Source organism: Dermacentor silvarum, chromosome 8, assembly GCF_013339745.2.
Source record: "Dermacentor silvarum isolate Dsil-2018 chromosome 8, BIME_Dsil_1.4, whole genome shotgun sequence".
Classification (NCBI taxonomy): Eukaryota; Metazoa; Arthropoda; class Arachnida; order Ixodida; family Ixodidae; genus Dermacentor; species Dermacentor silvarum.
The window spans coordinates 92,186,518-92,210,418 of record NC_051161.1 but is presented as its reverse complement, the minus strand read 5'-3'; the positions used below and the strand labels follow the sequence as shown (position 1 = coordinate 92,210,418).

Below are 23,901 nucleotides of genomic sequence, written 5' to 3'. Positions count from 1 at the left end.
CCTAAACTGTACGTGTGCGTGCCCGCTCTCCACTGCGGCGCATGCGCGCAGCTCTGCCGCCTCTGCATCCCATAGCCCTGCCGGCCATCACGTAGCCTGCGTTTTGACAGCGGTTGTACAGTGCCTAGAATATGCTTAGCGGTTGCGTGCGGTCACACGAACAACGCGCACAACTGTTGTCGACGGCGGCGGCGTTTTGCCCGCGTTCGCACCGAACGCGCGCGGCGTTGGTAACGTGTTTATAAAGAACGTGCCAACCTTTGCCGTACCACGGCCGCTGTCGGACGCGGTTATGGCTTCGCTAAAAGCCAGACTACAGAACACGGCGGCGGGCAGAGCCATCCTCCACCGGACAGGAACGGCTTCTGTGCTCCGTGCCCTCGATGGTCAACGATCACTCCCGCCCGAGGTCAAAAGCAAGATCAAGGCGAGACCCATCCCGAAGCACAGAGTCATAAACTCCACGAAGGGCGACGCAAGGCTCGCGTCGACAGAAAGCGCCGACAATTCAAGGGGGACCCGTACGTAACGTACGTGGACGAGGCGGCGTACTCTACAGGGGGCCTCTTCGCGGTAGCCGCCGTGAATGAGAGAGACAACTCCTTGACACACGCCACCACCGTCAGGGCAGAGACCCCCAGCTGCGGCTGAGACCATAGCCGCGATGCTAGTAATAAAGCAACAAGACAGGATGGGCGGGGAAGTTCATGTCGTTACCGACTCGCAACAAGCCTGCCGCAACTTTAGTCGTTTGGCCACGTGCTCATCATGACCTTCATCGTCGCCATGGGGCGAACAAAAACAAAAATTTGCCCGGCATCAGTATTTCAACTTAAGTTCCTGCGGCAATGTGCAGTTGGCAGCCCGACAGGCTGAGGACCTCGGCAATTTTATTACCAGGTTAAATTTGACCACCTAAGGTGCGCTTATGTATAGACATGAATCCAAGAAGACGAGCGTTAATTTTTTTCTGCAATGCAGAGAGAGCCGCTAGGAATCAAATCTGTGACCTGGTTCGCAGCAGAATAAACAGCGTAATCACTGAAACACTGCCGTGCGTTGCGTGCTGTTAGCGATCTCAAGGGTGCCAGCATAAAAGACAGCAATGCCAATAATGCCGTCGTTGTGATATCTGCACATAATATATTTTGTTGCACTAACTTTTTTGTTGTACACTGCTGCGCTCGTGGGGCGACATCGAGCATTTTGCAAACTGCAGTCTGAACATTTACAATAAACTCTATCGTTCCTCTTGAGGCTGTATCAGGAGCGCGACGTGCTGCGGCTGTTTTTTTTTTTTTTTTTGTAAATCATTTCCGCACACGTTATACCCTAAGCCTTTGCCCTCATCTCTTTCGCACATGACAGAGTAAAGCGCGGCCAACAAATAGCAAAAACAAAGAAAAGCAATACGCCGTTTATGACAGAAATTTAACCCTGAACGTTCCCGGAACTAGCAACCTAGGTCACATGAAATCCAATATATGTACACTCTAGGTAGTTTAAGCATCACGTGGCAGGATGGAAAGGTTCGTAGGATCCATAAAACAAATCTTCTTGATCGTTTTTTGTTTTGTTTACTTTCACACATAATCAGTTATTCGCAATTCGTGTGTCGCTGTTTTTTGTGTTTTTTTTTCCTTTGACATCTTGGCAGCATTGACGCAGGTGTACATATCGTGGTCCGCGCATTGGCAGGCAGACAAACTTAGGGTTGTTTGCAGTGCACGTCCAGCTTACGTCGTGTCGTGCCTTGGGTCGCCATTCCTCAAACACAATTTTGTCCAGCTGCTGATTGGTGCGTCTGGTACAACGTAGTTGAAGCCCTTCCAGGTCCATTCGAATACCTTCAAACCCATCAGCGGAATCTTTGGAAACTTTGAATACTGAAGAACGCTCGACGGTAAGCTCAGGAGTGAATATATATGAAGGCCAAGGGTCACCCTTCAAAGCACTCTTGGCGTTAATCACTACGTTTGCTTCTATAGGCTCACATTAAGATTGTCAGTTCTTTTTTTCTTGTCCGACAATGTCAGCGCAACTGTGTAATCCTTCATCGGTACCGAGGCAAAGCGAGACATGGGACAAAAGGCCACGTTGTGTTAATTGTGTCCGCATTGTGTGAAGTAGTTGTCGAGAAACTTTGGCGTGTGGCACCATTGTAAGCGATTTTTTTCTCACGAGATCTCAGAAGACTGACACCGTTTCGTATTGCCTTCATACTACGAAACCGCATCTAGGTGGTGCTTTAACTCGAACACTTGTCTCAACTTGGGGCAGTATTAAAAGCGACACAAACAAAGAGCGGTAAAGTTTAATCTGAATTAGCGAATGATGCTTTTAAGTTCGATTAACAGCACAAAGACATCAGAGGGGACAGAAGAGAGAACAGAGCGCTGTGTTCTCTCTTCTGTCCCCTCTGATGTCCTTGCGCGGTTAATCAAACTTTAACGCATGTTTTACCAACAAGCCCAATCTTACACACTCAGTAATTTGGGCATCAAAAATAACAAAGCGCTGTTCTTACTACGAGAGGAAGTCTTGCAAACCATAAAAGGCACATAAAAAATCCCCAGTCCTTCCCCTGTCGAGAAAATGGAGGTAAGCGAAGCTTGTCGTGTGTGTATGTGACTTTCGTGGTGATTTTTATTATCTCTCTCTTCTTTCTCTCTGTCTTTCTCTCTCTCTCTCTTTCTCTCTTTTTTGTCCCTGGTATGTGCCATTGAGCTTGGACGGTTTCTGCACTATCGCCAGGATCGGCCCACTTTTCAGCGTGACACCAGCACCGCCATCACCACCATCCACCGGCGACACTTGTGAGCCTATAAAGCTTCGCTTAACAAAAAAAAAAAATGAAAGATGCGTTTCAACGACACTCCTGAAGTGGCCGCAACTCCTCGACGTGATGTCACAAAATTTAATGTCTGTTCGGGCCCTTTTACTTGTTTACAACAAAAGACAGTATTCTAAAGCCACTACGGATACAGCCTAGCAAGTTTCGAGAGCTTATACTGCGCCAAGCCGGCCTCAATAGAAGAGATTGCTTTGAAATCCATCAATCAGGATAACGACTTGGGGCATCTCAGGTCTAAGTCCTGTTTCTCCTATTCTGTCTTCCCGCAATGGGTTCTTTTGCCCTTTTACGTCATGTCACACTGACGTTCCGATGCAGCGTTTCCGGCGCGAAATTTAAGAAAGTTTCGTCTTCGTATACATATTAGTAGCCACCCTTTCTTTTTGCCAGGAGAATACCAATATAGCTATGAAATACTTTACCACTCTTAAGAAAGGGAACCGAGGAGCCCGATTTTTATTACTCATATCATAAGAAGCCAACAAACAATGAAAATGGATTTTGTTTTCCATTAAGTTATCGTTTCTTCAATTCAATTAGTAATTACAAGTAATTTCCCTGGGTTGTCCTTGGTGTCATTGAATTAGTAATTACATGTAATTTCCTTGTTGAAATTTATTGTCTTGTCCTTGGTGTCATTGTTTGTTGGCTTCTTATGATATGATTAATAAAAATCGGGCTCATCAGTTCTCTTTATTCTGATTCATTACGTAACGAGGGCTTGAATCCGGCCACATTGATGCCTTCAGGTAGCATATGTGAGTTTATTGACCAATTGCATTCACCCAAAAAGGTCACGTACTCGTGACGCCTGTGGCCGAAAGTATCGTCCACATCCGCCGCCTAGGTTTGTGAGTGGTGGCACTGGCTAACACTCCCAGGCTTAGTTCTAGTTGTAAGAGATAAATACCCCAGAAAGTGGATGGAAAAACGGCGCCGTGGTAGCTCAATGGTAAGAGCATCGCACGCGTAATGCGAAGACGTGGGATCGTTCCCCACCTGCGGCCAGTTGTTTTTTCATCGATTTTCATTTCCATTATTTCATTGCTTCTTTAATTCAATTGGTAAGTACAGTTAATTTCCTCTGTGTTGTCCTTGGTGTCATTGTTTGTTGGCTTCTTATGTTACCACACTTAAGTGATTCAGCGGTGCTCTTCAGCGCTTTTGACGTTTTCTCCATTTGTCATTGCTTTTCTGTGTTTTATGTCGGCAGAATGGAGACGCTAAGCATTCACGTCATGACGGAGCTCATCATCACCACAGTGATTCTACTTTTCGTGCACTGGCTCATGTGAGTAGTTCGACGGTTTTAAAGCCGCAACGTATGCCGTTATTCTGATCAATTTTAATCACGATTGTGCTAGTACCTGTCACGGTTTCTCATTGGCTGAAACGTTATCGTGCGCCGCACGCGGTCGCGGGACGGAATACTCACCACGACGGCCTCGCTACATTACTTGTTCGGGTATCAAGTATTTAGGCGTGTATTTTTGCGTGCCCGGTAAAGTCGGGTCGAACCGTCTTGTCGGGTAAAACCCAATCGTTGGGTTCGCGCGTAAGCGCTAATGGTTCGGGCAGAGGGAATGTCGACTGGGTCAAACTAACTACGATGGAATAGTCGGCTCGCTCGACTCTCTCGACGCAATTTATGTATGCATGGCCTATTCGGTCGAGGTCGACCCGACCTCCTACTCCATCCGCTTGCGTCGAGTACACGCCAGCGAAGCCCCCATCCCCCGTTATCCGTATGCGTTTGTTTGTTTGTTTTTAGTGAAATGGCGCTACCCACTCTGGGGTATCGGTCTTGAACTGACGGTACGAGGGTTCACAAATATGATAAAATTTGAGGAAAATCGGTAAAAAGAGGAATAATGATTGGAACGTTTTAAATAAATGCTAACTGAAACACGGATATGAAACGAATAGTGGATAACAATATTACAATAAAGTGGGCATACGAAAAAGGAAAATAAATATAGCATTCAGTTCTTATCGTATCGCACAGAAAATTGAACCTCGCATTGGACCCGCCGCGATTGCCCAGTGGTTACGGCGTTGCGCTGCTCAGCTCTAGGGCGCGGGTCCGATCACAGCTGCAGCCTCCGCATTTCCATGGGGGGCTAAATGCATAAACACTCGTGCATTAAGATTTAGGTGCACATTAAAGAACCCCGGGTGGTCTAAATTAATCCGGAGTCCCCACTACGGCGTGCCTCATAATCAGGGGCCCTACAACGTAGAACTACAGTCAAACCTCGATATAACAAAGTTGTACTTGCAGCGAAAAACTTCGTTATATCGAGATTTTCGTTACATTGAGGTTTCGTTAATTCAATAGAACTCAGATGGGGAAATAAAAATAGTTCGTTACATCGCGAATTTCGTTAAATCGAGGTTCGTTATATCTACACGTTATACGTTATATCTAAACGTATAACTACAGTCAAACCTTGATATAACGAAGTTGTACTTGCAGCAGAAAACTTCGTTATATCGAGAATTTCGTTATATTGAGGTTTCGTTAATTCAATACAACTCAGAGGGGGAAATAAAAATAGTTCGTTACATCGCGAATTTCGTTAAATCGAAGTTCATTATATGGAAGTTTGACTGTATACCTATCTGTTTTTATTCCAAACTCCTGACTGCAAACTAACGGAACCGCCGACACAGGCATTGGGCGGTGACCCACAGTGTTGTTTGACAGCCCAATCAAACGCTCTCCTCGTTTATGGGAGGGCACCTTTGTTTGCTTGCAAAGCGAACAGCATTGCTCACCTTGACTGTTGGCTGACAACAGGCGAAGAGCCAGCAGACATGGAAAGAGGGCTTCGGTGGAGCGAGCTAGCGGAGTGAGAGAAGATATCCGGGGGAGGAGGGAGGCTGTTGCCGGCGTCTCCGATTAGTCCGCTCCCCCTTGCTTACCTTGCTGTGGATAGTATGCCGCTAAAACCCATCCTCAGCGAATATGAGTTGGCAGAGCGATGTCGTATGCGTAGCCAAAAGGGCCCTACAACGTTATACTGCTACGAAGTTTTTTTATTATTATACGCAAACAAATAATACTCCCCTGCAGCTCCGAGTAACCATTGCCAGAGTTGTCGGCGGGCAGCCATCCCCTGTTCCTTTCGGAACGGGGCAGTCTCCTGCTATTCCAGAAAACGTTCAGTTTTGTTCGGCACATTAGTGCATCTTTAATGCGTGCGCGTCACTCCATTATACAACATACTATATTACTTGGGTCACTGGGTAGTCCATGGCCGAATGGATACATCATGGGGATGCTCTGCTGAGGGAATCGGGTTCAAAACGAACGTTCGGACCAACTTGGGTAAATGGGTATTTGTGTAAATAAAAGCCTTAAGTGCGCGATGGTGGTATTGAGATTCAGTCCCCCAGCATATACAGTCGCCAAATGCTCTAACCATTAGGCCACAACCGCACGCATACTTTTATCGTGCCAGCACCAACTAACTCTTTGAGATTATCGCCTCGTGTTTATAGTGATGATGATTTCCATACACACATGCCCACAACGGGGGATCGGCCATGAAGCGGGTGGTACATATCGCGTCAACGATAACTAACTCTTTCGCTGCGGGTTTATGATGTTGACGATTTACATAATGTGGCACATACCAGCATACCAACATTAGCCAACACGCGGGCTTTACATTTATAATAAATAAGAAAAAAACAAATACTGGGCAATGTAAGACTTGTCACATTGCGTAGCTGGGGGCGCGAGAGCACATGCTGCGCGCCCCAGCTTTAGTTCGGGGCCTCCTGTTTAAATACATGGGAAACGAGAAATCGTTTTTTCTCTGCAACCAGTGTCCTTTTCTTGCACAACCCCCTTAGGCTAGTGCAGGCGTTTATCCTCTGTCGAACAGTGTACGTGGCCCCGTACCTTCGGATAAGGAAGAGCGATCTAAACCACATGGACGTTATCATTCGAACGGCTTATAAAAAGGCGCTCGGTCTGCCCATGAAAACATCTACGGAGCGTCTGCTACAACTTGGAGTACACAATACGGCTGATGAATTGATTAGCGCCCATCTTACAAGCCAGGTAATGTGATTAGCCACAACCAAGACTGGTCGCAAGGTTTTGGAGGATTTGAACATCTGCTTTCCACAACAAGTGGCTGGACAACAAGATGTTCCTCGGGAGTGGCGGAACAAATTCCTCACGCTTCCTCTTCCTAAAAACATGCACCCGGAGCATCATCAGGCCAGAAGAGTGGCAAGGAGCAAGATGATGAACAAGTGCTATTCCAGAACAGAAGGAGCCTTCTTCGTGAACGCTGCGGGCCCTGTAAAGGGGATATCGACAATCTCAGTGGTGCACCAAATGCAGCTTGTAGACGGGCTTTCAGTTCGTGACGGGGAAACCTTGGCTGTGGAGGAAGTGGCGATAGCCCTAGCCGCGACACACTCCACGTCAGAATACATTATTACAGATTCGCAGGCGGCTTATAGAAACTATATGCGTCGTAGGATCACGCCGCTGGCATGCAAAATTTTTAGTCAAGCTAAGACTCGCGCTGCACCTAAGCAGCTGATATGAGTACCAGGTCCCGAGGGGGTTGAGGGAAACGAGCGTGCACATGCTTCAGCCCGAGCTTTTCTTCCCCGGTATCCTTCTACGTCCTCCTTTGCTGACTTTGTCTCCCCCTCTCCGTTAACAACATACTCAGAGATACTACAGCATCTGCGCCTTGAGAGGCAGACACTGCCGGGGTACGCTAGAGGTCTTAATAAATCGGAAGAGTGTCACCTCCGTCGGCTACAAACTATGTCATTTAATAATACATCTAGGCTTCACGCCATAGAGCTCGAGTCTTTTTCGGCGCAGTGCAAATTTTGTGGCCAAAAGGCAGACTTATACCATATGGTATGGGCTTGTCAGAAAAATAGCAGTATTGCCATAATAAATCAGCCAACGTGGGAGGACTGGGAGGCGGCCCTGTCTAGCTCGGACCTCGAGGAGCAACGAGCCCTCATCGAAAGAGCACGGGCAGCGGCTTTTGCCAACGGTGTCCCGGACTAGGGACCTGACCATATCTTCCCGTAACCCAAGGTTTACTTTCTTATTTTCAATAAAAGTTTTATCATCATCATCTGCAACCAGTGCACAAAATTTGATAAGGTTTGCTGCATTTTAAAGAAAAAGTGAAAACCTAGTGAAATTGTGAAAACCTAGTGAAAACCTAGTGAAGTGAAATTCACCGTTTGCGGTGAACTTGTCATTTAGGTCGTCAACTGTTTAATAAAAATTGACAAAGATCGTAAATTTCAAGAAAACGAAACTATCAAGTTTACAGCTCTGTAGCTCATCCATGAGAAATGATATCAGCATTCTGTAAACTACACCTAATAGTACGTCCAAGACGGACAAAATTGATTTATTATACATGGCTCTCAAATTGACCACTAATTTCTGTGTAGAACATTTGCGAAACCCTTGTAAACAATGTAACAAATTCACGTAAGATATAAATTGACATAAAAATTTGTCCGATTTGGATGCTCTATTGGATACAGTTTACAGAACTGGGATATCTGTTTCAGGTGCAGAGCTACGAGTTTGTTAACTTCATGCTTCTATTTTTTTAGCTTATCAATTTTTGAAAATTATATTTAAGAAATTCAAATCATAAATCAAAATTTCGATTCCAGCAGTCACGAGAATTTAACTTTCTCTCTCAAATGCAACACATTTCATTAAAATCGGCCCAGGGGTTATCTCAGAATGTTCTGAGAAACGTATTTCTGCGTTTTACATGCATTTGAATAGGCAACATCTGGGTTGGGCCCGAGCTAAAGCTTCCTCTTAAGCCAAAGACGCAGGAATGAAATGAGCAAAATTACTTTTCATTACCCGCTTCACAAAGGTTTCGCTTCACATAGATTCCAAGATGTGCGTCGGGTCTGAAGATTTATTTTTATGTGTATGAAAGAGCTAATTACTGAAACTGGGTGCATTAAAACGGATGTATACAAAGATATCAGCCAGAGAGACTCACCTCCCTCTTCATTACTCAAGTTTTACATCACTGCGTGCCATTCAAGAGCGATATTGAAAGAGCCACTGGTCAAGACATATCCATTCTGTGTGAGCCCAGACTGGTAATGTCATTTATGTATCCGTCGCCAGGACCTGCAGCCATTAAACTAGACTTCTGCGTATTGAGAATCCCCCTTGGTTCCCAACCCCCCCCCCAAAAAAAAAAATAAAAAAGAACATCCCTTGTGCACTTAATGGACGAAACTGCGCAGAATGCAAATGCATATTGTGGCCCATTTTCAGTACGGCTCTCTTGAAACTTCATGATGCTATTATTTTGGTATTACTTCTAAGCAGTCGGGTCATCAGCAATGGCCGACTTAAATTTGGTCATAGCAATTTGCACCGTAAGTTTATAGATGAAAGCGTATAATGGCATATGGTGATTAGCTAGTAAATCTGTCGTAATTTGGTGCGACTCTAATGCTTCGCCTTCGTTTACACAAGCTGAACACGAGAACTGATGCTGCCGCACACCGATTTCCTTATTCCGCTACGACTTAAGTGAAAAAAAAGGCGGTGCTATAACAAAGTACATCGAAGATTCTAATGAATCTCCCGGTATAAGTCAAGACGAATAGCGTTTATTTCAATCGCGTTTTTCAGGTATAAGCACTGGCGTAGCGTATTTCCCGTCACCGTAGCTATGCTGCAGCTCTGGCGTAACCTTTCGACCGACTGTAATAAATGTCTTCTGGTCATGAAGCCCGCCGTGGCACAAGCACTCGCGCAAGACGGATCATGTCACAAGCCAGTGCTTTTACCCTGTCGTAAATCTCCTATGCAGTCCTAAATCGCGTAGCGTAGTAAATCTTTTTCGTAAACTGTCCATTCGTGGCACTTTGAAATGAAAGTCCCGGAAGATTTTTTATTGGCAAGGGTGCAGTAAAAGCTTAATGATTTGCGATACAAGTTTCCCGTCGCCTTCCCCCCGCGGTCCAATGTTCGTCGTGAATGCTTGCAAGCAAGCACGCAAGCAAGCAAGCATGAATTCATTCATTCATTCATTCTTACATACATGCATAAACACACACACACACACACACACACGCGCACGCACGCACGCACGCACGCACACACACGCACGCACATAAGGGGCAAGGCAAGCATAGAGTTCTTGGAATACTACATAGAGGAAATTATGGTGCCACCGTCTATGTGAGTTTCCTAACGGGCACTGTGCCGCTTTGGGAACGCTGGAAGCTGAGCGTGCGGATCTTTATCTCTAACACCATGGCTAGGGCTAAAGCGCGGTCATAGCTGCACAGATAAAGCTTTCCTAAAATAATATCGTCGTAAAAAGTTTTCATTTACGAGCACTACATCCTTCAATATAGTTTATTCACCTGTACAGTGCATAAACAAGTGAGGAAAAACAGAAAAATCAGACGACAAAGGGCCGCACAGGAAGCACAGGAAACCTTGTCGCCTTTCCTCCAACTAGTTACGTTTCATATAAGTATACAGTACTCGCAGCATGAAGCGCGACAGTAGGACAAATAGTGGGGAAGTCGCGACAGTCGTACCAGTCGGATTTCTGGTTTCTTCTTCTTCTTTCTGGGGTTTTACGTGCCAAAACCAGTTCTGATTATGAGGCACGCCGTAGTGGAGGGCTCCGGAGTAATTTTGACCCCCCTGGGGTTCTTTAACGTGCACTACAACGCAAGCACACGGGCGTTTTTGCATTTCGCCTCCATCGAAATGCGGCCGCCGCGGCCGGGATTCGATCCCGCGATCTCGTGCTCAGCAGCGCGACGCCTTAGCTGACTGAGCCACCGCGGCGGGTCGGATTTCTGGTAAGACGCAGACCCGCTCGCCGGCGATCTGAGGTAGTAATCCTGCTCCGTATACCCTCTCACTCTCGCGCTATACCACAATGCGACACCATGCTCCAAGGGGCTACCACGGGTGGCGCTGCATGTATGGGTGGCTATACCCTTCACGCTGTCGCGTTTCATTTCGTAAGTTCTTATATCCAAGCACAAGTCCTAATGACTCTGTGCAACATAAAAAAAAGGTTTTTTACGCGCAGTTTCAGTAAAGAATGAACCATTGTGACAGGCGGAACGGTGCCTTCAGGGTGTCCTGGCTCTCTGAGGACGATGCCAATAAGAAGCCATCCCATCGAGGCATTCCTATGCATAAAACAGCGGCGCAGCGGCAGTTTTGGTGATATTGTAAGAAGCTATCTAAAGACAAATTCGCGCGACAAGCGCTTCCTCCGCGTCGACTACGACGTCCGTAAAAACGTGCCTGCATTCGAATGGTCCGCGCGCTGGTCCCATTGACATTTTCATGCCCACAGGGCAAAAAAAAGAAAGAAAAAGTGTGTGGTAGAAGCTATGAGAAAGCGAATGATGTGCGTTAAGGCGCATGTGCCCAACGGCAGTTGAACGCAAACGACCTCTCTGAGTAGACATATGGGCTCGTAAATCGCAACGTGCAGGATACTTTTGTCACTTTTAAATTGCCAGAGTCATCGACCTCTGTTATATGGGCTTTACAACGATCCTTATGTTCAAAGACATTCTGTTTGCTTGTGTTTTTTAATGCGAAGCATTTCTTGGCGAACATTTGCCACTTTGAGAGTATCTAAGTAGCCGCCAACGTCATGGCGCTCTCATGGTCGTTTCGGTAACTTTGTATGTACCAAAATTAGCATAGTATGACAAGAGTGTATGACGAATAGCAATGCTGTGTCATGACATGAATATCCTGACATTTGTGTCATGTAGGCCATGAAACAGCCGCCTACGTCTTGGCGTCCTCATGATCGTTTCGGTAACTTGGTAGGCTGCCCACGCACTGCTTCGCATAACATTGATTCCCACAGGGAATGAGATCTGCCGGCTCTTTGTTCTTCTTTTGTGTGTGTGCGTGCGTAATCGGCTTTCTGCGTTTAAGTTTTTTTCTTCTTTTGTCCACCAATTTTGTTGTACCAAAGCACGTATCGCCCACTTTCCCACCCTACCAAAATCGCGACCAGGGATTGTAGTATGTGTAACTTTAAAAAATAGAAAAAACCGATTTCTTCGGGTGAACTCAGTTATTCGGAAATTCTCACGGCACCGCCACTTTATCTGCTCCAGCAACGTCGCAATGATAGCGGCCATGAACGAAGTTCGTTCTGTTAAGTAAATCGCCCGTATACCCTCGCTTTCATTTGCGAGGCGCATTCTCGATTTTAACCAAGTCTCTTGTAGCCGGTGCTAATAGATCTGCGTCCACTAAGCATCAAACTCTATTTGTAGAAAGCTTGCACGTGACGTCAAGAACGGAGCTTTTCATCATGCTGGTCCTACAACATGGCGGCTGGGAAGACGTCCGTGTATCATATTCACTGCCGCTTACAACCTGTTTCGATGTCATAGAGGCGCTGTCGGAACACTACTGGAGTCTGCGCCAAAGCCACGGCAGCACCAGCACAACCACCGCGCGAGACGCCAACGAAGGCACCTTCTGACTTTGCTGGTCCTTCATTATGGCGGTCAGGATGACATCAGTGCAAGCCATCTATACGATCGCTGACATGCGAAGCAGCAGCGATGGTTTGTTCTAAAGGACTAGGCCGGTGTGGTCGAGACGAAAATTCGCCGCTGGTCACCGTAGTGACGAGCGGCATCCCTAGACAGAAGCTTGCCACTCATTAAAAATTATGCAGAAACTCTACTGGAGTTGTCTAAGTATGCATAAGCATACCGCCAAATTTCAGTTTTCCCAACCGCAAATTGCAAGTTGGCCTGCACCCAAATTTCAAGCTGGCCCAACAACAAATTTAAGTTGGCCTACCCCCATATTAAAGGTTTCATCCCCCCCAAAAAAAATTTCCGTTGGATCCCATGCATTTTCTATGGAGCCCTCTGTATATCTATCATCATCATCAGTAGCCTATATTTATGCCCACTGCAGGACGAAGGCCTCTCCCTGCGATCTCTAATTAACCGTCTTGCCCTAGCTCACTCCAACTTTCACCTGCAAATTTCCTAACTTCATCACCCTACCAAGTTTTGTGGTCCTCGACTGCGCTTCCCTTCTCTTGGTATCTATTCTGTAACTGTAATGGTCCACCGGTAAGGGCAGGGTAAAGTACAGTGACCATAGGTTAGTGAGATCTATAATTTCTCTTAATTTGAAGAGAGAAAGAGTAAAATTAGTCAAGCAGAAACAGGCCAATCTAGACGCAGTAAGGGCAAATTAAAGCAGAACAATTCAGGCTGGTGCTCGCAAACAAATATGCAGCTTTAGAACAGGAAAATGAAGACAACATGAAGCCGTAACTAGGCTGAACTCAGAAGCAGCAATTGAAGGGGGAGGTAAGGCACCAAGGCAACTAGCAGGTAAGATCTCCTAAGTAACAAAAGACCTAATGAAGAGACGACAAAGCATGAAAGTGTCAAACTCAAGAGATCAGATATAATTCGCTGAACTGACAAAACTGATCAATAAGAAGAAAGTAAGGGGTATTCAAAATTACAACGAGGGAAAGATTGAGGACGCCGTAAAATATGGACGCAGCATAGCTGCAGGAAGAAGAAAACTTGGCATAGGACATGGCAAGATGTGTGTACTGAAAGATAAGCAGGGTAATATCATAAGCAATTTCAATGACATAGTAACAGCCGCGGAATAATTTTATACTGACTTGTACAGTACCCAAAGCAGCCAAGCTACTTTCATTCGAAGTAGTGATGAACAGGTTACAGCGGCCCCTGCTATAAATAGCGATGAAGTTAGAAGGGCCTTGCAAGAGATGACCCGGGGAAAAGCGACTGGAGAAGATGGAACAGCAGTCTATTTAATAAAAGATGGAGGAGATATCACGTTCGAATAGCTTGCGGCTCTTTATGCGCAACGTTTCACGACTTCAAGTGTACCAGAGAACTGGAAGAATGCCAACATTATACTAATCCATCCGAAGGGAGACGTTAGAGAATTGTATCTCTATAGTGTAGCACGATCGAGACGGGTGCAGGTGTGGGAAAGAACGTTTATTCAAGAAAGCCGTAGATTATATAGCCCCGAGCAAGGGGGCGTATGTTGCTGCACTTGAGCGTGTGCATGGCTTTGCACAACGTTATCGCTACGTCACATATAGGTATGCATAAATCAGATCACACGCGTATTCTCTCTGATCAATTTTGTAGTTTTTTTGTTTGTTTCAATTGTTCCTTATCACTTATAAAGCTGCCAAACATCTACATTTACGCTATTATAACGATTAAATCTCTGAACTTCGGAAATTACGCATTTCTGTGCAGACATAAGGTCCGTCACTTTTCGCGTGACAGACAAATTTTGCAGGGGTACTCGCTAAACAATGCTCACGCATTAATAGTGGGCTTTAGCATCCTGAAACTGCACAGTAGGCTGTCAGGGACGCCATACGTGAGGGTTCCGGATATACGTGTGACCACTTGGGGGTTCTTTAACGTGTACCTAAATCTAAGTAGACGAACGTTCGTGAATCCGCCGCATATGTTCGTCCGAGTGGCATATAGGTAACCGAGCCCTGAGCTGTACGAGAATATATGTTATGTTCTGCGCGCTTACTGGGTAGAACGCGGGGTAAAGGCGTATATACACAGACAAGCAGAAAGAATTTGCGCAAAGAAACCTGAAAAAAAATTGGGCTCCGATCCACGCTGGGGAGGTGGTTGGTTGGCCAGCTAAGCTGTGGTATCACCTGACCCGATACACCAATGCCTTGAACGATTGAGCAATGTACTAATGAAACGATTGACAGCAGGACAAGCCTCTTGAGCACGGACCACTGAGTCCTGCCAAGCCTGAGCATGACGCCGTTGTGCATATTGATATTGCTGTTCCATGCGTCGCTCATGTGTTCACGCTGCTCTTCGAGATTCTCAACTTTGCGCGGCCTTCTAATAGCGCTATCACGACACAAATGAAATTAATTGCTAGGCAGGTTATTCCTTTACATATGAAAGTGTAGTGACGTAATGCTACAGTTCCCGGCAACTGCAGCTTGTGCAACCATAATCTTCACCGGTTTTTCCGTAAATTGCTTGGGCTGTGCAATACGATTCGAAGCCAAAACCCTGTTCGTGGCGTTCAGCCGTCACAGTCAACATCGCCAGCGTCATTGCCATTGCCATCACAAGATGGCCACCAACCACGGATGGCGACAAAGCGACCAGAGCTCCTTTCTCGCGTTTGCCGGACCCAAAAAGTCCCCAGAAAGAAATATAGGGACTTTTTGTTAGAAAATGTTGCCTCTAAATGTTGCTTACTTCTTGCTTCTAAAATCTACGCTGAAAATCTTGCTTCTAAAAAACGACGCGCTTTGTTCCGTTTAATGGCCGCTTAGACGACGGAACGGAATCATAGCGGCCGATACTGTAATGGCGAAGCGTCCGTTTTTTTGTTGTCAGTGTTTGGCCCGTGTGACTGCGGCGCATATAACATAAGGGTTGTCGCTTTGAAGTGCGCCTCTGGCGCTCTGCCAGAGGCACAGCCATCGGTGACTAGACGAGTGCGTGCCACATGGACATGCTTTGCGTATGCGCCGCCCAGTTATGAACAATAACTTTAGTATAAACTGCAAATGAATCGTTACACAAACGAATTCACGGTAACAACGTGTGATTATTAATTGGTCTGTGGCCGCCAAAGCCAACGTTTATAGATACTTTTTCTATAAACGTTGGCCAAAGCGACATACCTAAACACCACCGAACGCGCTTCGCGTCTTGTGATTTCGCTGCTTCAGACAGAGGCAAAATGTATACCCGCCCTAGACATTCGAATATATTACATGCAACTTAAGCGCACCACCATCGCAGACGAAGAGCTCTATTTCATCTGCAGAAACCAAGTCACTCGTTCTGAAGAGTTTGACGCTTGCCCGAATCACCTACAAGTATACACTGATGCAACTATTGTCAAAGTAGATGAAAGCCGCTGCGCAGCTGCGTTCCGTATTACCTCTGTGAAAGTTGCATGGTCTGGCCGCCTAGAGTGCCTGGCCTCGTCGACAGTTGTGGAGGGCGCGATAATGGCTGCTGCTCTGGACAAACTAAAGACTTAGCCAGCACAGAATGTAGTACTTCTTACGGACTCGCCACTAGCATTGCTACAACTGGTCTACCGTCCACCAAGTTCCCGCACAAACCCCTAGCACTCGTGAAAGACCTCAGCAACAAAGACTTCGTGTTGGAGTTTTTGTGCATTCCCTCCCGCTTTGGTATTGCTGATGATGAAAAAGCTGACGCTCTTGCATATACGCAGCGCTTTTTCATCCCCTTAAAGGCAAGGCCCCAACGAGTAATCAAGTTACAAAATCTGACGTCCGTAATAAGTTTTGGTCACTTCGGTTCCCACCACATGCGCAATTTGTAACCGAGCGATTTCGTCGCGAGGAATCATCGCTTATGTATCGAATAAGTATGGGATCTGCTCACACACCAGCATGGTTAATTAAGACGGGCCGTACCGATTCTCCGAACTGTACTTCGTGCAACGATACAAGAGACGTCGAACTCATTTTGTGGTCGTGCACAAAATAACGACATTGCAATGAACGCTATTTTTAGAGATCGTGCAAAAGAAGGACCCTTGGCATGTGTGCCTGCAACACATTGTGCTCCCAGAAGGGTCCGTCATAGCTCGCAAGGAAGCGTCACCTCTTCTTCTTGCACTCCTAAAAGATACCGGTTTGATGGACATGTGGTAACGTACGGCAGCGACATTGTAACAGACGCCTAGGCGGAACAATGGCCGGCCACGATCACTGGGCTAAACTTGCCTGTTGCTAGAACCCACCACCCCCACTACCACGCCACGTACAAACGCCTACTATTACCTACAATGGTACAATTGTCGGGTGAGATCATTTTTATCATGCAGTTCTAAATACGGATAGTTGACGGGCTTAACAGGTGCTTTTCATATGCAATGCGTTTCGACTAGTTCTCTTCTTTAATAACTTCTTCGCTGCAAGAGCGACCATAAAGCATGATTATGATTACGATGACTGCAGTAGAAAAAATAACGACCAGACCGCAGTGGTGATAAGGAAAAAAAGGAGGCAGCACGGTCACGGTGCAACCACTTCAACAACGCACTTCTCAATGGATGGATGGATGCCGTAACACTGCTAAACGAAAATAATATAGTTACACTTGGTGGCTTTCCAGAGTTTGTTAATTACTGCCAGCGTCCCTTGGGACGACGGGAGGTGGACATTCCTATATGTACTTGTACTCATTGCAAAACAATGGACAAAAAATAACCACCAGTAAAAACCGAACGATGCAACTCAGTTTCACAATGTTTCAAGAAAACACCACGAACTCCGGTGAAAGCAGTAATACACACACACTCACTCACGTATACTGATGCATCCAACAATACACAAATATAAGCTAATTAGTCATTGTAGTTATGCAACTTCATAATGTAATTTCGTGAATAACAGGGGCATCAGTACGAATACAATGAGCAGATATACTTTTTTGACACCTATTCAAGTGGCTGTGACAGCTAACGCTGCCTGTGCATTGCACTGTGAGCGAAACTATTCACGTTTTGTTTTGTGTCTCTCCTTCCACTTCGTTAGTTAAAGGATTTGACACCCATTGCGGTAGATCAGTGACAATGGCATTCCGCTGCCGAGTTTATCGGGTTCAGTCCAGGCCGTGGCGGTCGCATTCCTATGGGGGCGGAATGCAAAAACGCCCACGAGCCGTGTATTGGGCGCACGTTACAGAACCCGAGGGGGTCAGAACTAATCCGAAGCTCCCAATACAGCGTGCCTCATAATCAGATCGCGGTTTTGCCACGTAAAGCTGCAGGATGATTTTTTTTTATGATTCGCCATTTTGTGGTGTTTTTTCTTGTAATCCTGTCCCCCTTCCACTTGTTTCCGAAAGCAGTGAACGTGAAATTTCTCGCAGAAGCTTTACCTTCGCCGCATTTCCAATTTTCGCGTACGCTGAGCCTGCCCCAAATCTCGGCGCCAAGGCCGAAGGTGGCATCTGCTATATATCCGCCATCTGGCTTCGCTGCCATTACGGCGGGCGCCGAGCCGAAGCTCCGCAGACTCTAACCCAGCGCACGGCAGTATGCGTTGCAACAGCCGGTTGACTTCCGGCCGTAAGTCATGCCAACTAGTATTGTTTACGCCGTTTCACCTGCAATTCCTGAATGTTTTCCACGAATTTTTTTTTTAATTTTGAGACGCGAATTTCCGTGGGACTGCAGTTTCCTTGATATACCGGGGTGAACTAGCTGAATATTTACTTGCGACTCTCGCTGAGCCAGAGTTCAATCGAGCGGGGTAAATGCCTGTCGTAGTTTTTTTTGTCGGTAATGTTGCCATACCACCGTTAAGAGAACAATTCCTCCAAGCCACCACGTCGCCATGTGTGGGTGCCTATCACTGTCCACAGCTATACCGACGGGCCGTTAATCGGTCGTGCCAGGCGCTGGCCGACGTTTTCCTTATTGTCCGATGTTTCGTATGGCAGCTAAAAAAATGTTACAGTTCCGCCCTAAGGGCGAAGCAATGAATGCGATAGCAACACAGCAATGTCATACGAAGTAAGGTGAGCGGCTTTGGTAGCAATATGAATTGTAGTAAACATGAGCTGATTAAGTAAGCAGGTGTGCTGCGGCGTAAGTAGACCGACATGAAGAGAGACTCGGTGACCACGAGAAGGCGCGTGTGAAACGGTGGTGTTGATGAGAAGCGCTTCCCGTGGGCAGCGCGTGCGAAGGGACACACCTGTAGTGCTGCACTGCCGATCCGGGCAGCATTGCATGTGTAGCGTGCGTTGGAAAATGTGGCCCGACTATTACTAACTGAATGAACAAGCGTGGTGTGAGCGCGCACAAACAAACATGAATAGATCACACTGAATGACTGCAGACAACGACAGTCAAAACGCTGGCAGCGAGCCCATACGCCGCAGCGGGCGAAGGTACGTGCGGTCTATCGCTTCAACGGAAACTGAGCGGCGAATGCACGCGCATAAAGGTCAGAGCCGTGTGGAGATAAGAGACGGTGCGGACGAGCGCGGTTGTTGGCAGAGTAGAAGTGCCCCCCCACGCGCTCCCTCCGGCGCTGGCTTCCCGCTTCCTTGCTTGCGCGTGGGTGATTGAGTGCGTTCGCTCTCCGTGATAGCGCGCGTCCCCGCACGCTTCCGCTCGGGCATACGGCGCGCGGTGAAGATTTTATCTATAGGGAACCTCACGGCGACGGCGACGACGACGGCGATGGCAGAAATCCGGTTGAAGTGTCCATATAATTGCTATCGCAATAAAAATGCGCCGTTGCGTCGGACACAACCGAGTACGTAGAGATGTATGTTGTTGCAACATTTGCGGTAGCAATAATAAAAAAGTGGTCGCAGTTTCACCTGAAAGGCGAAGCATCAATTGCGATAGCAAATTTGTAGAGAGCTATACGGAGTAAATGATAGTAGCTTTATCAGCTGTATAAACTTGGACATGCCGTCGGCGTTTTGCCCGCGTTCGCACAAAATGCGTGCGGCGTTGCTGACTGTTGCCGGAGCCTCTGATATAAATAGGCACTTGGTGCCGCAGCTAAACGTCACCTCCCTTCCCTCCCCCCCCCCCCCCCCCCACCGCCTTTAGCGCGTCGGAAGAAGGCGCGTTTGCTCTACATATATGGTGATTGTAAAGGAGGAAAGAGACGCCTACTTCTGCAGCCCTTAAGGAAGCACGGCGCAGAACGCGCGTTTGTTTTCCGCCGTGGGTTCACTCCCCGTGAAAGAGCGCGTCCCTCGCGCCCTTTCACTCGCACATACAGCGTTCGGCGGCGCGCGGCGACGATTTCATCTCCATTGACGTCATACGGAACCTCACGGCAACGGCGACGGCGACGGCGACGCCGACGGCAGAAATCTGCTTTGGAGTGTCCATATAATTGCTATCACAATAAAAAAATTGCGCAGCTTGCACTAGCGGCGCAAGGCTAAAGAAACAGCGGAGCTGATCGGCACCTAGCTGGTCCTGGCCTTACGGGTTATGCTTTTCCGGAATTTATTGATTATTGATCGATTATCGATTACCTATTGTTTGGCTATCGATTGGCTATCGCAAGGTATTGGCCACGTATTTGGGCTAGGCTAAGCGCTATCAAGTCGCCCCCAGCATTTTCCGGAATTTCTTGATTATTGATCGATTATTGATTGTTATCGATTGGCTATCGCAAGATATTGGCCACGTATTTGGGCTAGGCTAAGCACTACCAAGTCATTCCCAGCATTTTCCGGAATGTATCGACTATCTATCGATTGGCTATCGCAAGGTGAAGCGAGGCACAGCTGTGCGCGGTGACGTCATCGCTAGCGTGGCGGCGGAGGTGCTAGGCCTTCGCCTGCGCAGCTGTGCGCAGTGACGTCATCGCTAGGTGAATGTTTGCGAACGCTACGCGGGGAAACGAAAACCTTAAACAGCTCCTCTGTTAAAAGGCCAGGCCTGTACTCAGAAAAAGCTCACAGGCTAGGATTGTACGTAAGAGAAAATTCCAGCCAATCCCGATGCTGCACATACTAGCGCTGGCGGCCGGCCGACGGCAAAGGTCCCTCACATACAAGGACCTTTAAGAATGCGGGACCACAGGCCTAGGCCACAGGTCGGGGTGGCTGCCAAATTGAGGGAGCTCTGGAGAAGGGACGTCAGGCGGCTTCCTGTGCCTGTTCGCCTGGGTGCTAGCCGCGTTATTGTACTCGTGTTCACAAAATTTTAAAGGCACGAAAAAAGACAAGCAACTAAATAGGTAAATAAACGAGTGAAGGCAGCTCCACGTAGGTGAGAGCTGCACTTCCTTGATTTTGGAGCAGCTTATCCACGACAAAGCCATTACCACATTTGGTATCTACTGCGCTTTCATCGCGTTAGCCACTGCAGGGTTAATGACCTCCAGTCGGCATGTGGGCGCTATTATGAAACGTGGCACCATTGACACACAGAGGCGCCTGCATCTTTCGGTCACCCGACAGTCCGCTACTTACCTTTGCCACATATCGCAGCATCGAAAGGCAACAGAGCTTGTACTAGACCGAAGAGGAGGCGGGTCGATGGTTAGACGGTATATACATGAACTGGACAGTCAGATCAAAATAATTTTTCCTGCCAAAAAGTGCCGTCGTATTGACGGTGAAAATGTTTTATTAACTGCATACAGGTATGTCCTCTACTTTCAATAATTGCCATCTATTGAGCAATGTATATGAAATAGAGTTTTAGGGACGGGGCATTGTCAAACGTTTATCAACAGTACGGCCTAATGGGAATAATATACAGAGAGTCCGATATGTGTTTCCCCGCTTCCCGTGCTTTCACAAGCTCTAATGGCTCGTATAAAGTGAGTGGTGAGACTGCAGGTCCACGTGGAACCGGATGGTGTTTACTTCCGATAGTAAGTTATGCTTGGTGTTTGCATCCGTTCATCTCATCTTCTCTGACGCCTCTGGTGTGTCGTATGTCAAATGGTGCAAAACATAACAAAGACAATAGGGGCGGGAAAAACGCCAAGGTCTGCACAAAATTCCCTCGGAGTCAACAGTTATCATTACTGATGGCTGTCATATGGGGATACAAAACTTAACCACAGCAAGCTTTGAGAGATAGAGAGCGTAAAAGGGAGAAGGAAAGGCAGGGAGGTCCCCCGGTGTATAGACGGACCGGCTACCCTGGGCTGGAGAAAACTGCGAGGCTTCACAAAGGCGCTTAGTATCTGCGCCTAGCTGACGCGAGTCCATCAGCGTGCACATGGTATCACAAAAATGCACCACAGCGAACTTTCAGATAGAGAGCAAGAAGAGAGGTAAACAAAGGGGGGTTTATTGGTTTATAGACCGGTTGACAACTCTATGCTCTGGATGAAATTCTGAGGCTTCACCTAGGCGCGTAGTATCTGCGCCTAGCTAGCGCAAGTCCGCAGCGGCCACCTATCGTAAGTACCTACTCCACGGCAGCAAGTGTAATACCCGTGCCACACGGAGAAAGTAAAGTGCACTTTGAGCGAGTGCACTTCAGCGCGCTGAGTGTCACTTTGGCGGTGCGCTGCTACACGAGAAAGAAAAGTGTTCTTTCAAATTGATGGCCATGGCAACCGGGAGTCAGACGGAAAAGTATATATTTAATAATATAAAAATGTGTGCACAAAAACAGTTTATTATTGTTAGAAACAACATTTACAATCCACCTTTATAAGCGCCGGCAACGAAGGCAACTTGACCAGCAACAGTCAAAACTACTCGATCCGCCAAACAACTGCGCAGTCATTAACCGGCGTTGTCGCGAACAGCCCGAGAGCGAGAGTAGTTTTGTGCTGTTCTTATTGCTTTCTTGCGGTGTGGCACATTTTATTATCTTGTAATTTTAGCAATTTAAAACAATGTTATTAAAAATTACTCCTGACTCTTCTTTCAATATCACTTTATGTATCTTCTAAGCATTGCTAACGAGGCTACACACTTCGCCGCCGCGAAGTGAGTTCGCCGAACACACTCGCCGGCGAGTGCACTCTGCAGTGAGTGTCACTAAGCGTTCCCGTGTGGCAGCCTGCGAATGACACTAGCCGCGAAGTGCACTCGCTCAAAGTGCACTTTACTTTGCCCATGTGGCACGGGTATAAGACAAGCCTGAAAGTGGTATCGCTAGTATTTTCAGCAACAGGCTCGATGCGAAAAACATTTTTTTAGCTGTTCTTTTTCTCGATTCACCCCTCTTGTGTGCTGTTTAATGTATACTTTTACATTGTATTTTAACAATGTGCCCATGTTTCTATCGCTCTTGCGCAGGAAGAGGAGAGATCATTTCAACTTCTTCAAGAAATTGGGTATACCGGGACCGACACCAAACATATTTTTTGGAAACATATTAGAAATGTACAGAAAAGTAAGTTCCAGTTTTTTTTTTCCTTTTTTTGTGGCTAACGAAATATCAAGTCGCTAGCTAATGTGCACAAATCCGCTGACAATTTTTTTTTACAACAGCTAAAAGACGCACTACAACAGTGGGGCCAGTGGGAGAACAAAGGTCGTTCTTAAGCGTCGGAATTTGCCCCGGCTGTGATATCGGAGGCCATAGTTTAATACAGGTGTAACATTTAGCATGCGGAATAAAATGCAATATTTAGGGTTGAACTTGGCGCAGCTTTGAGTTGCATTTGTTGACTTTCAGAAAGCTAATGACTATTGTGATGCGAAATATTTGGCACAGTCTGGGAGAAAAGAAGTGTCCATACGGGTAAGACCAGGTAGTCAAGGATTGGCATAGTCATGGCAAGCTACAGCAAGCTTCGCCATATCAACTTTTTACAGATCTTTTTTTTTTTTTTGTATGGTGCTAAGTACAAATGAAGGAGGAGGAGAAAAATATTCTTAGGAAAAGCTGTATGTCGATGAAAATGCCTTTGTTAAATGCTGAAACAAATGCAAGACAATACTGGCACTTGAGAAGATATTGCCAAATGGTGTGGCACAGCAAGGGGACTGAAGAAGAAAGAACGAGGTTCGTCTCGGCATCGCGCATCGATGCCTACGCTTCGTAAAGTGCAAACGCCTGGATCCTCATTCAGCGTGTATTCTACAGCAGGGTATACCTGACAATTTCGGCTGGGAGTACGCAGGGTTAAAATGCAGTACATGACCTGGCTGCATGGGAGCGTGCTTGGAAAAGTATTTAACAGAGCGAAGTTGTCGTCTTGCCGTCAAAAAGACAAATCATTTCGACGAGACTGGCTCAACAATGGTGAAAGAAGCACGTAGGGGACAGTCGCCAACAAAATGTATACAAAAATGAAAAGATTGGACAGAAGTGTCAGAGTTTGTGCGCGACAGCGGGACAAAAGAGGAAGTGGACGGCCAAGCTCAGTAAAGCTGTTGATTCAACAAGTAAGTCCGATGGAAAGAAGAAATCAGTTACTAAGAAGAAACCACAAACATTCACCCGGTATAAGTAGCTGAAGTGACAATGTTGAGTC

At 46.7% G+C, this 23,901-nt stretch overlaps 1 protein-coding gene across 1 annotated transcript in view; it reads left to right on the top strand.

The window, feature by feature from the left end:
• Positions 1–23,901, top strand: part of LOC119462279 (thromboxane-A synthase-like) — an 89,589-nt gene that overhangs the window by 21,948 nt on the left and 43,740 nt on the right. The window contains exons 2-3 of the mRNA XM_049673235.1: positions 4,068–4,145; positions 22,718–22,814. Coding sequence (XP_049529192.1) covers positions 4,069–4,145; positions 22,718–22,814 — 174 coding nt within the window. The 5' untranslated portion in view covers position 4,068. The remainder of the gene's footprint in view (positions 1–4,067; positions 4,146–22,717; positions 22,815–23,901) is intronic.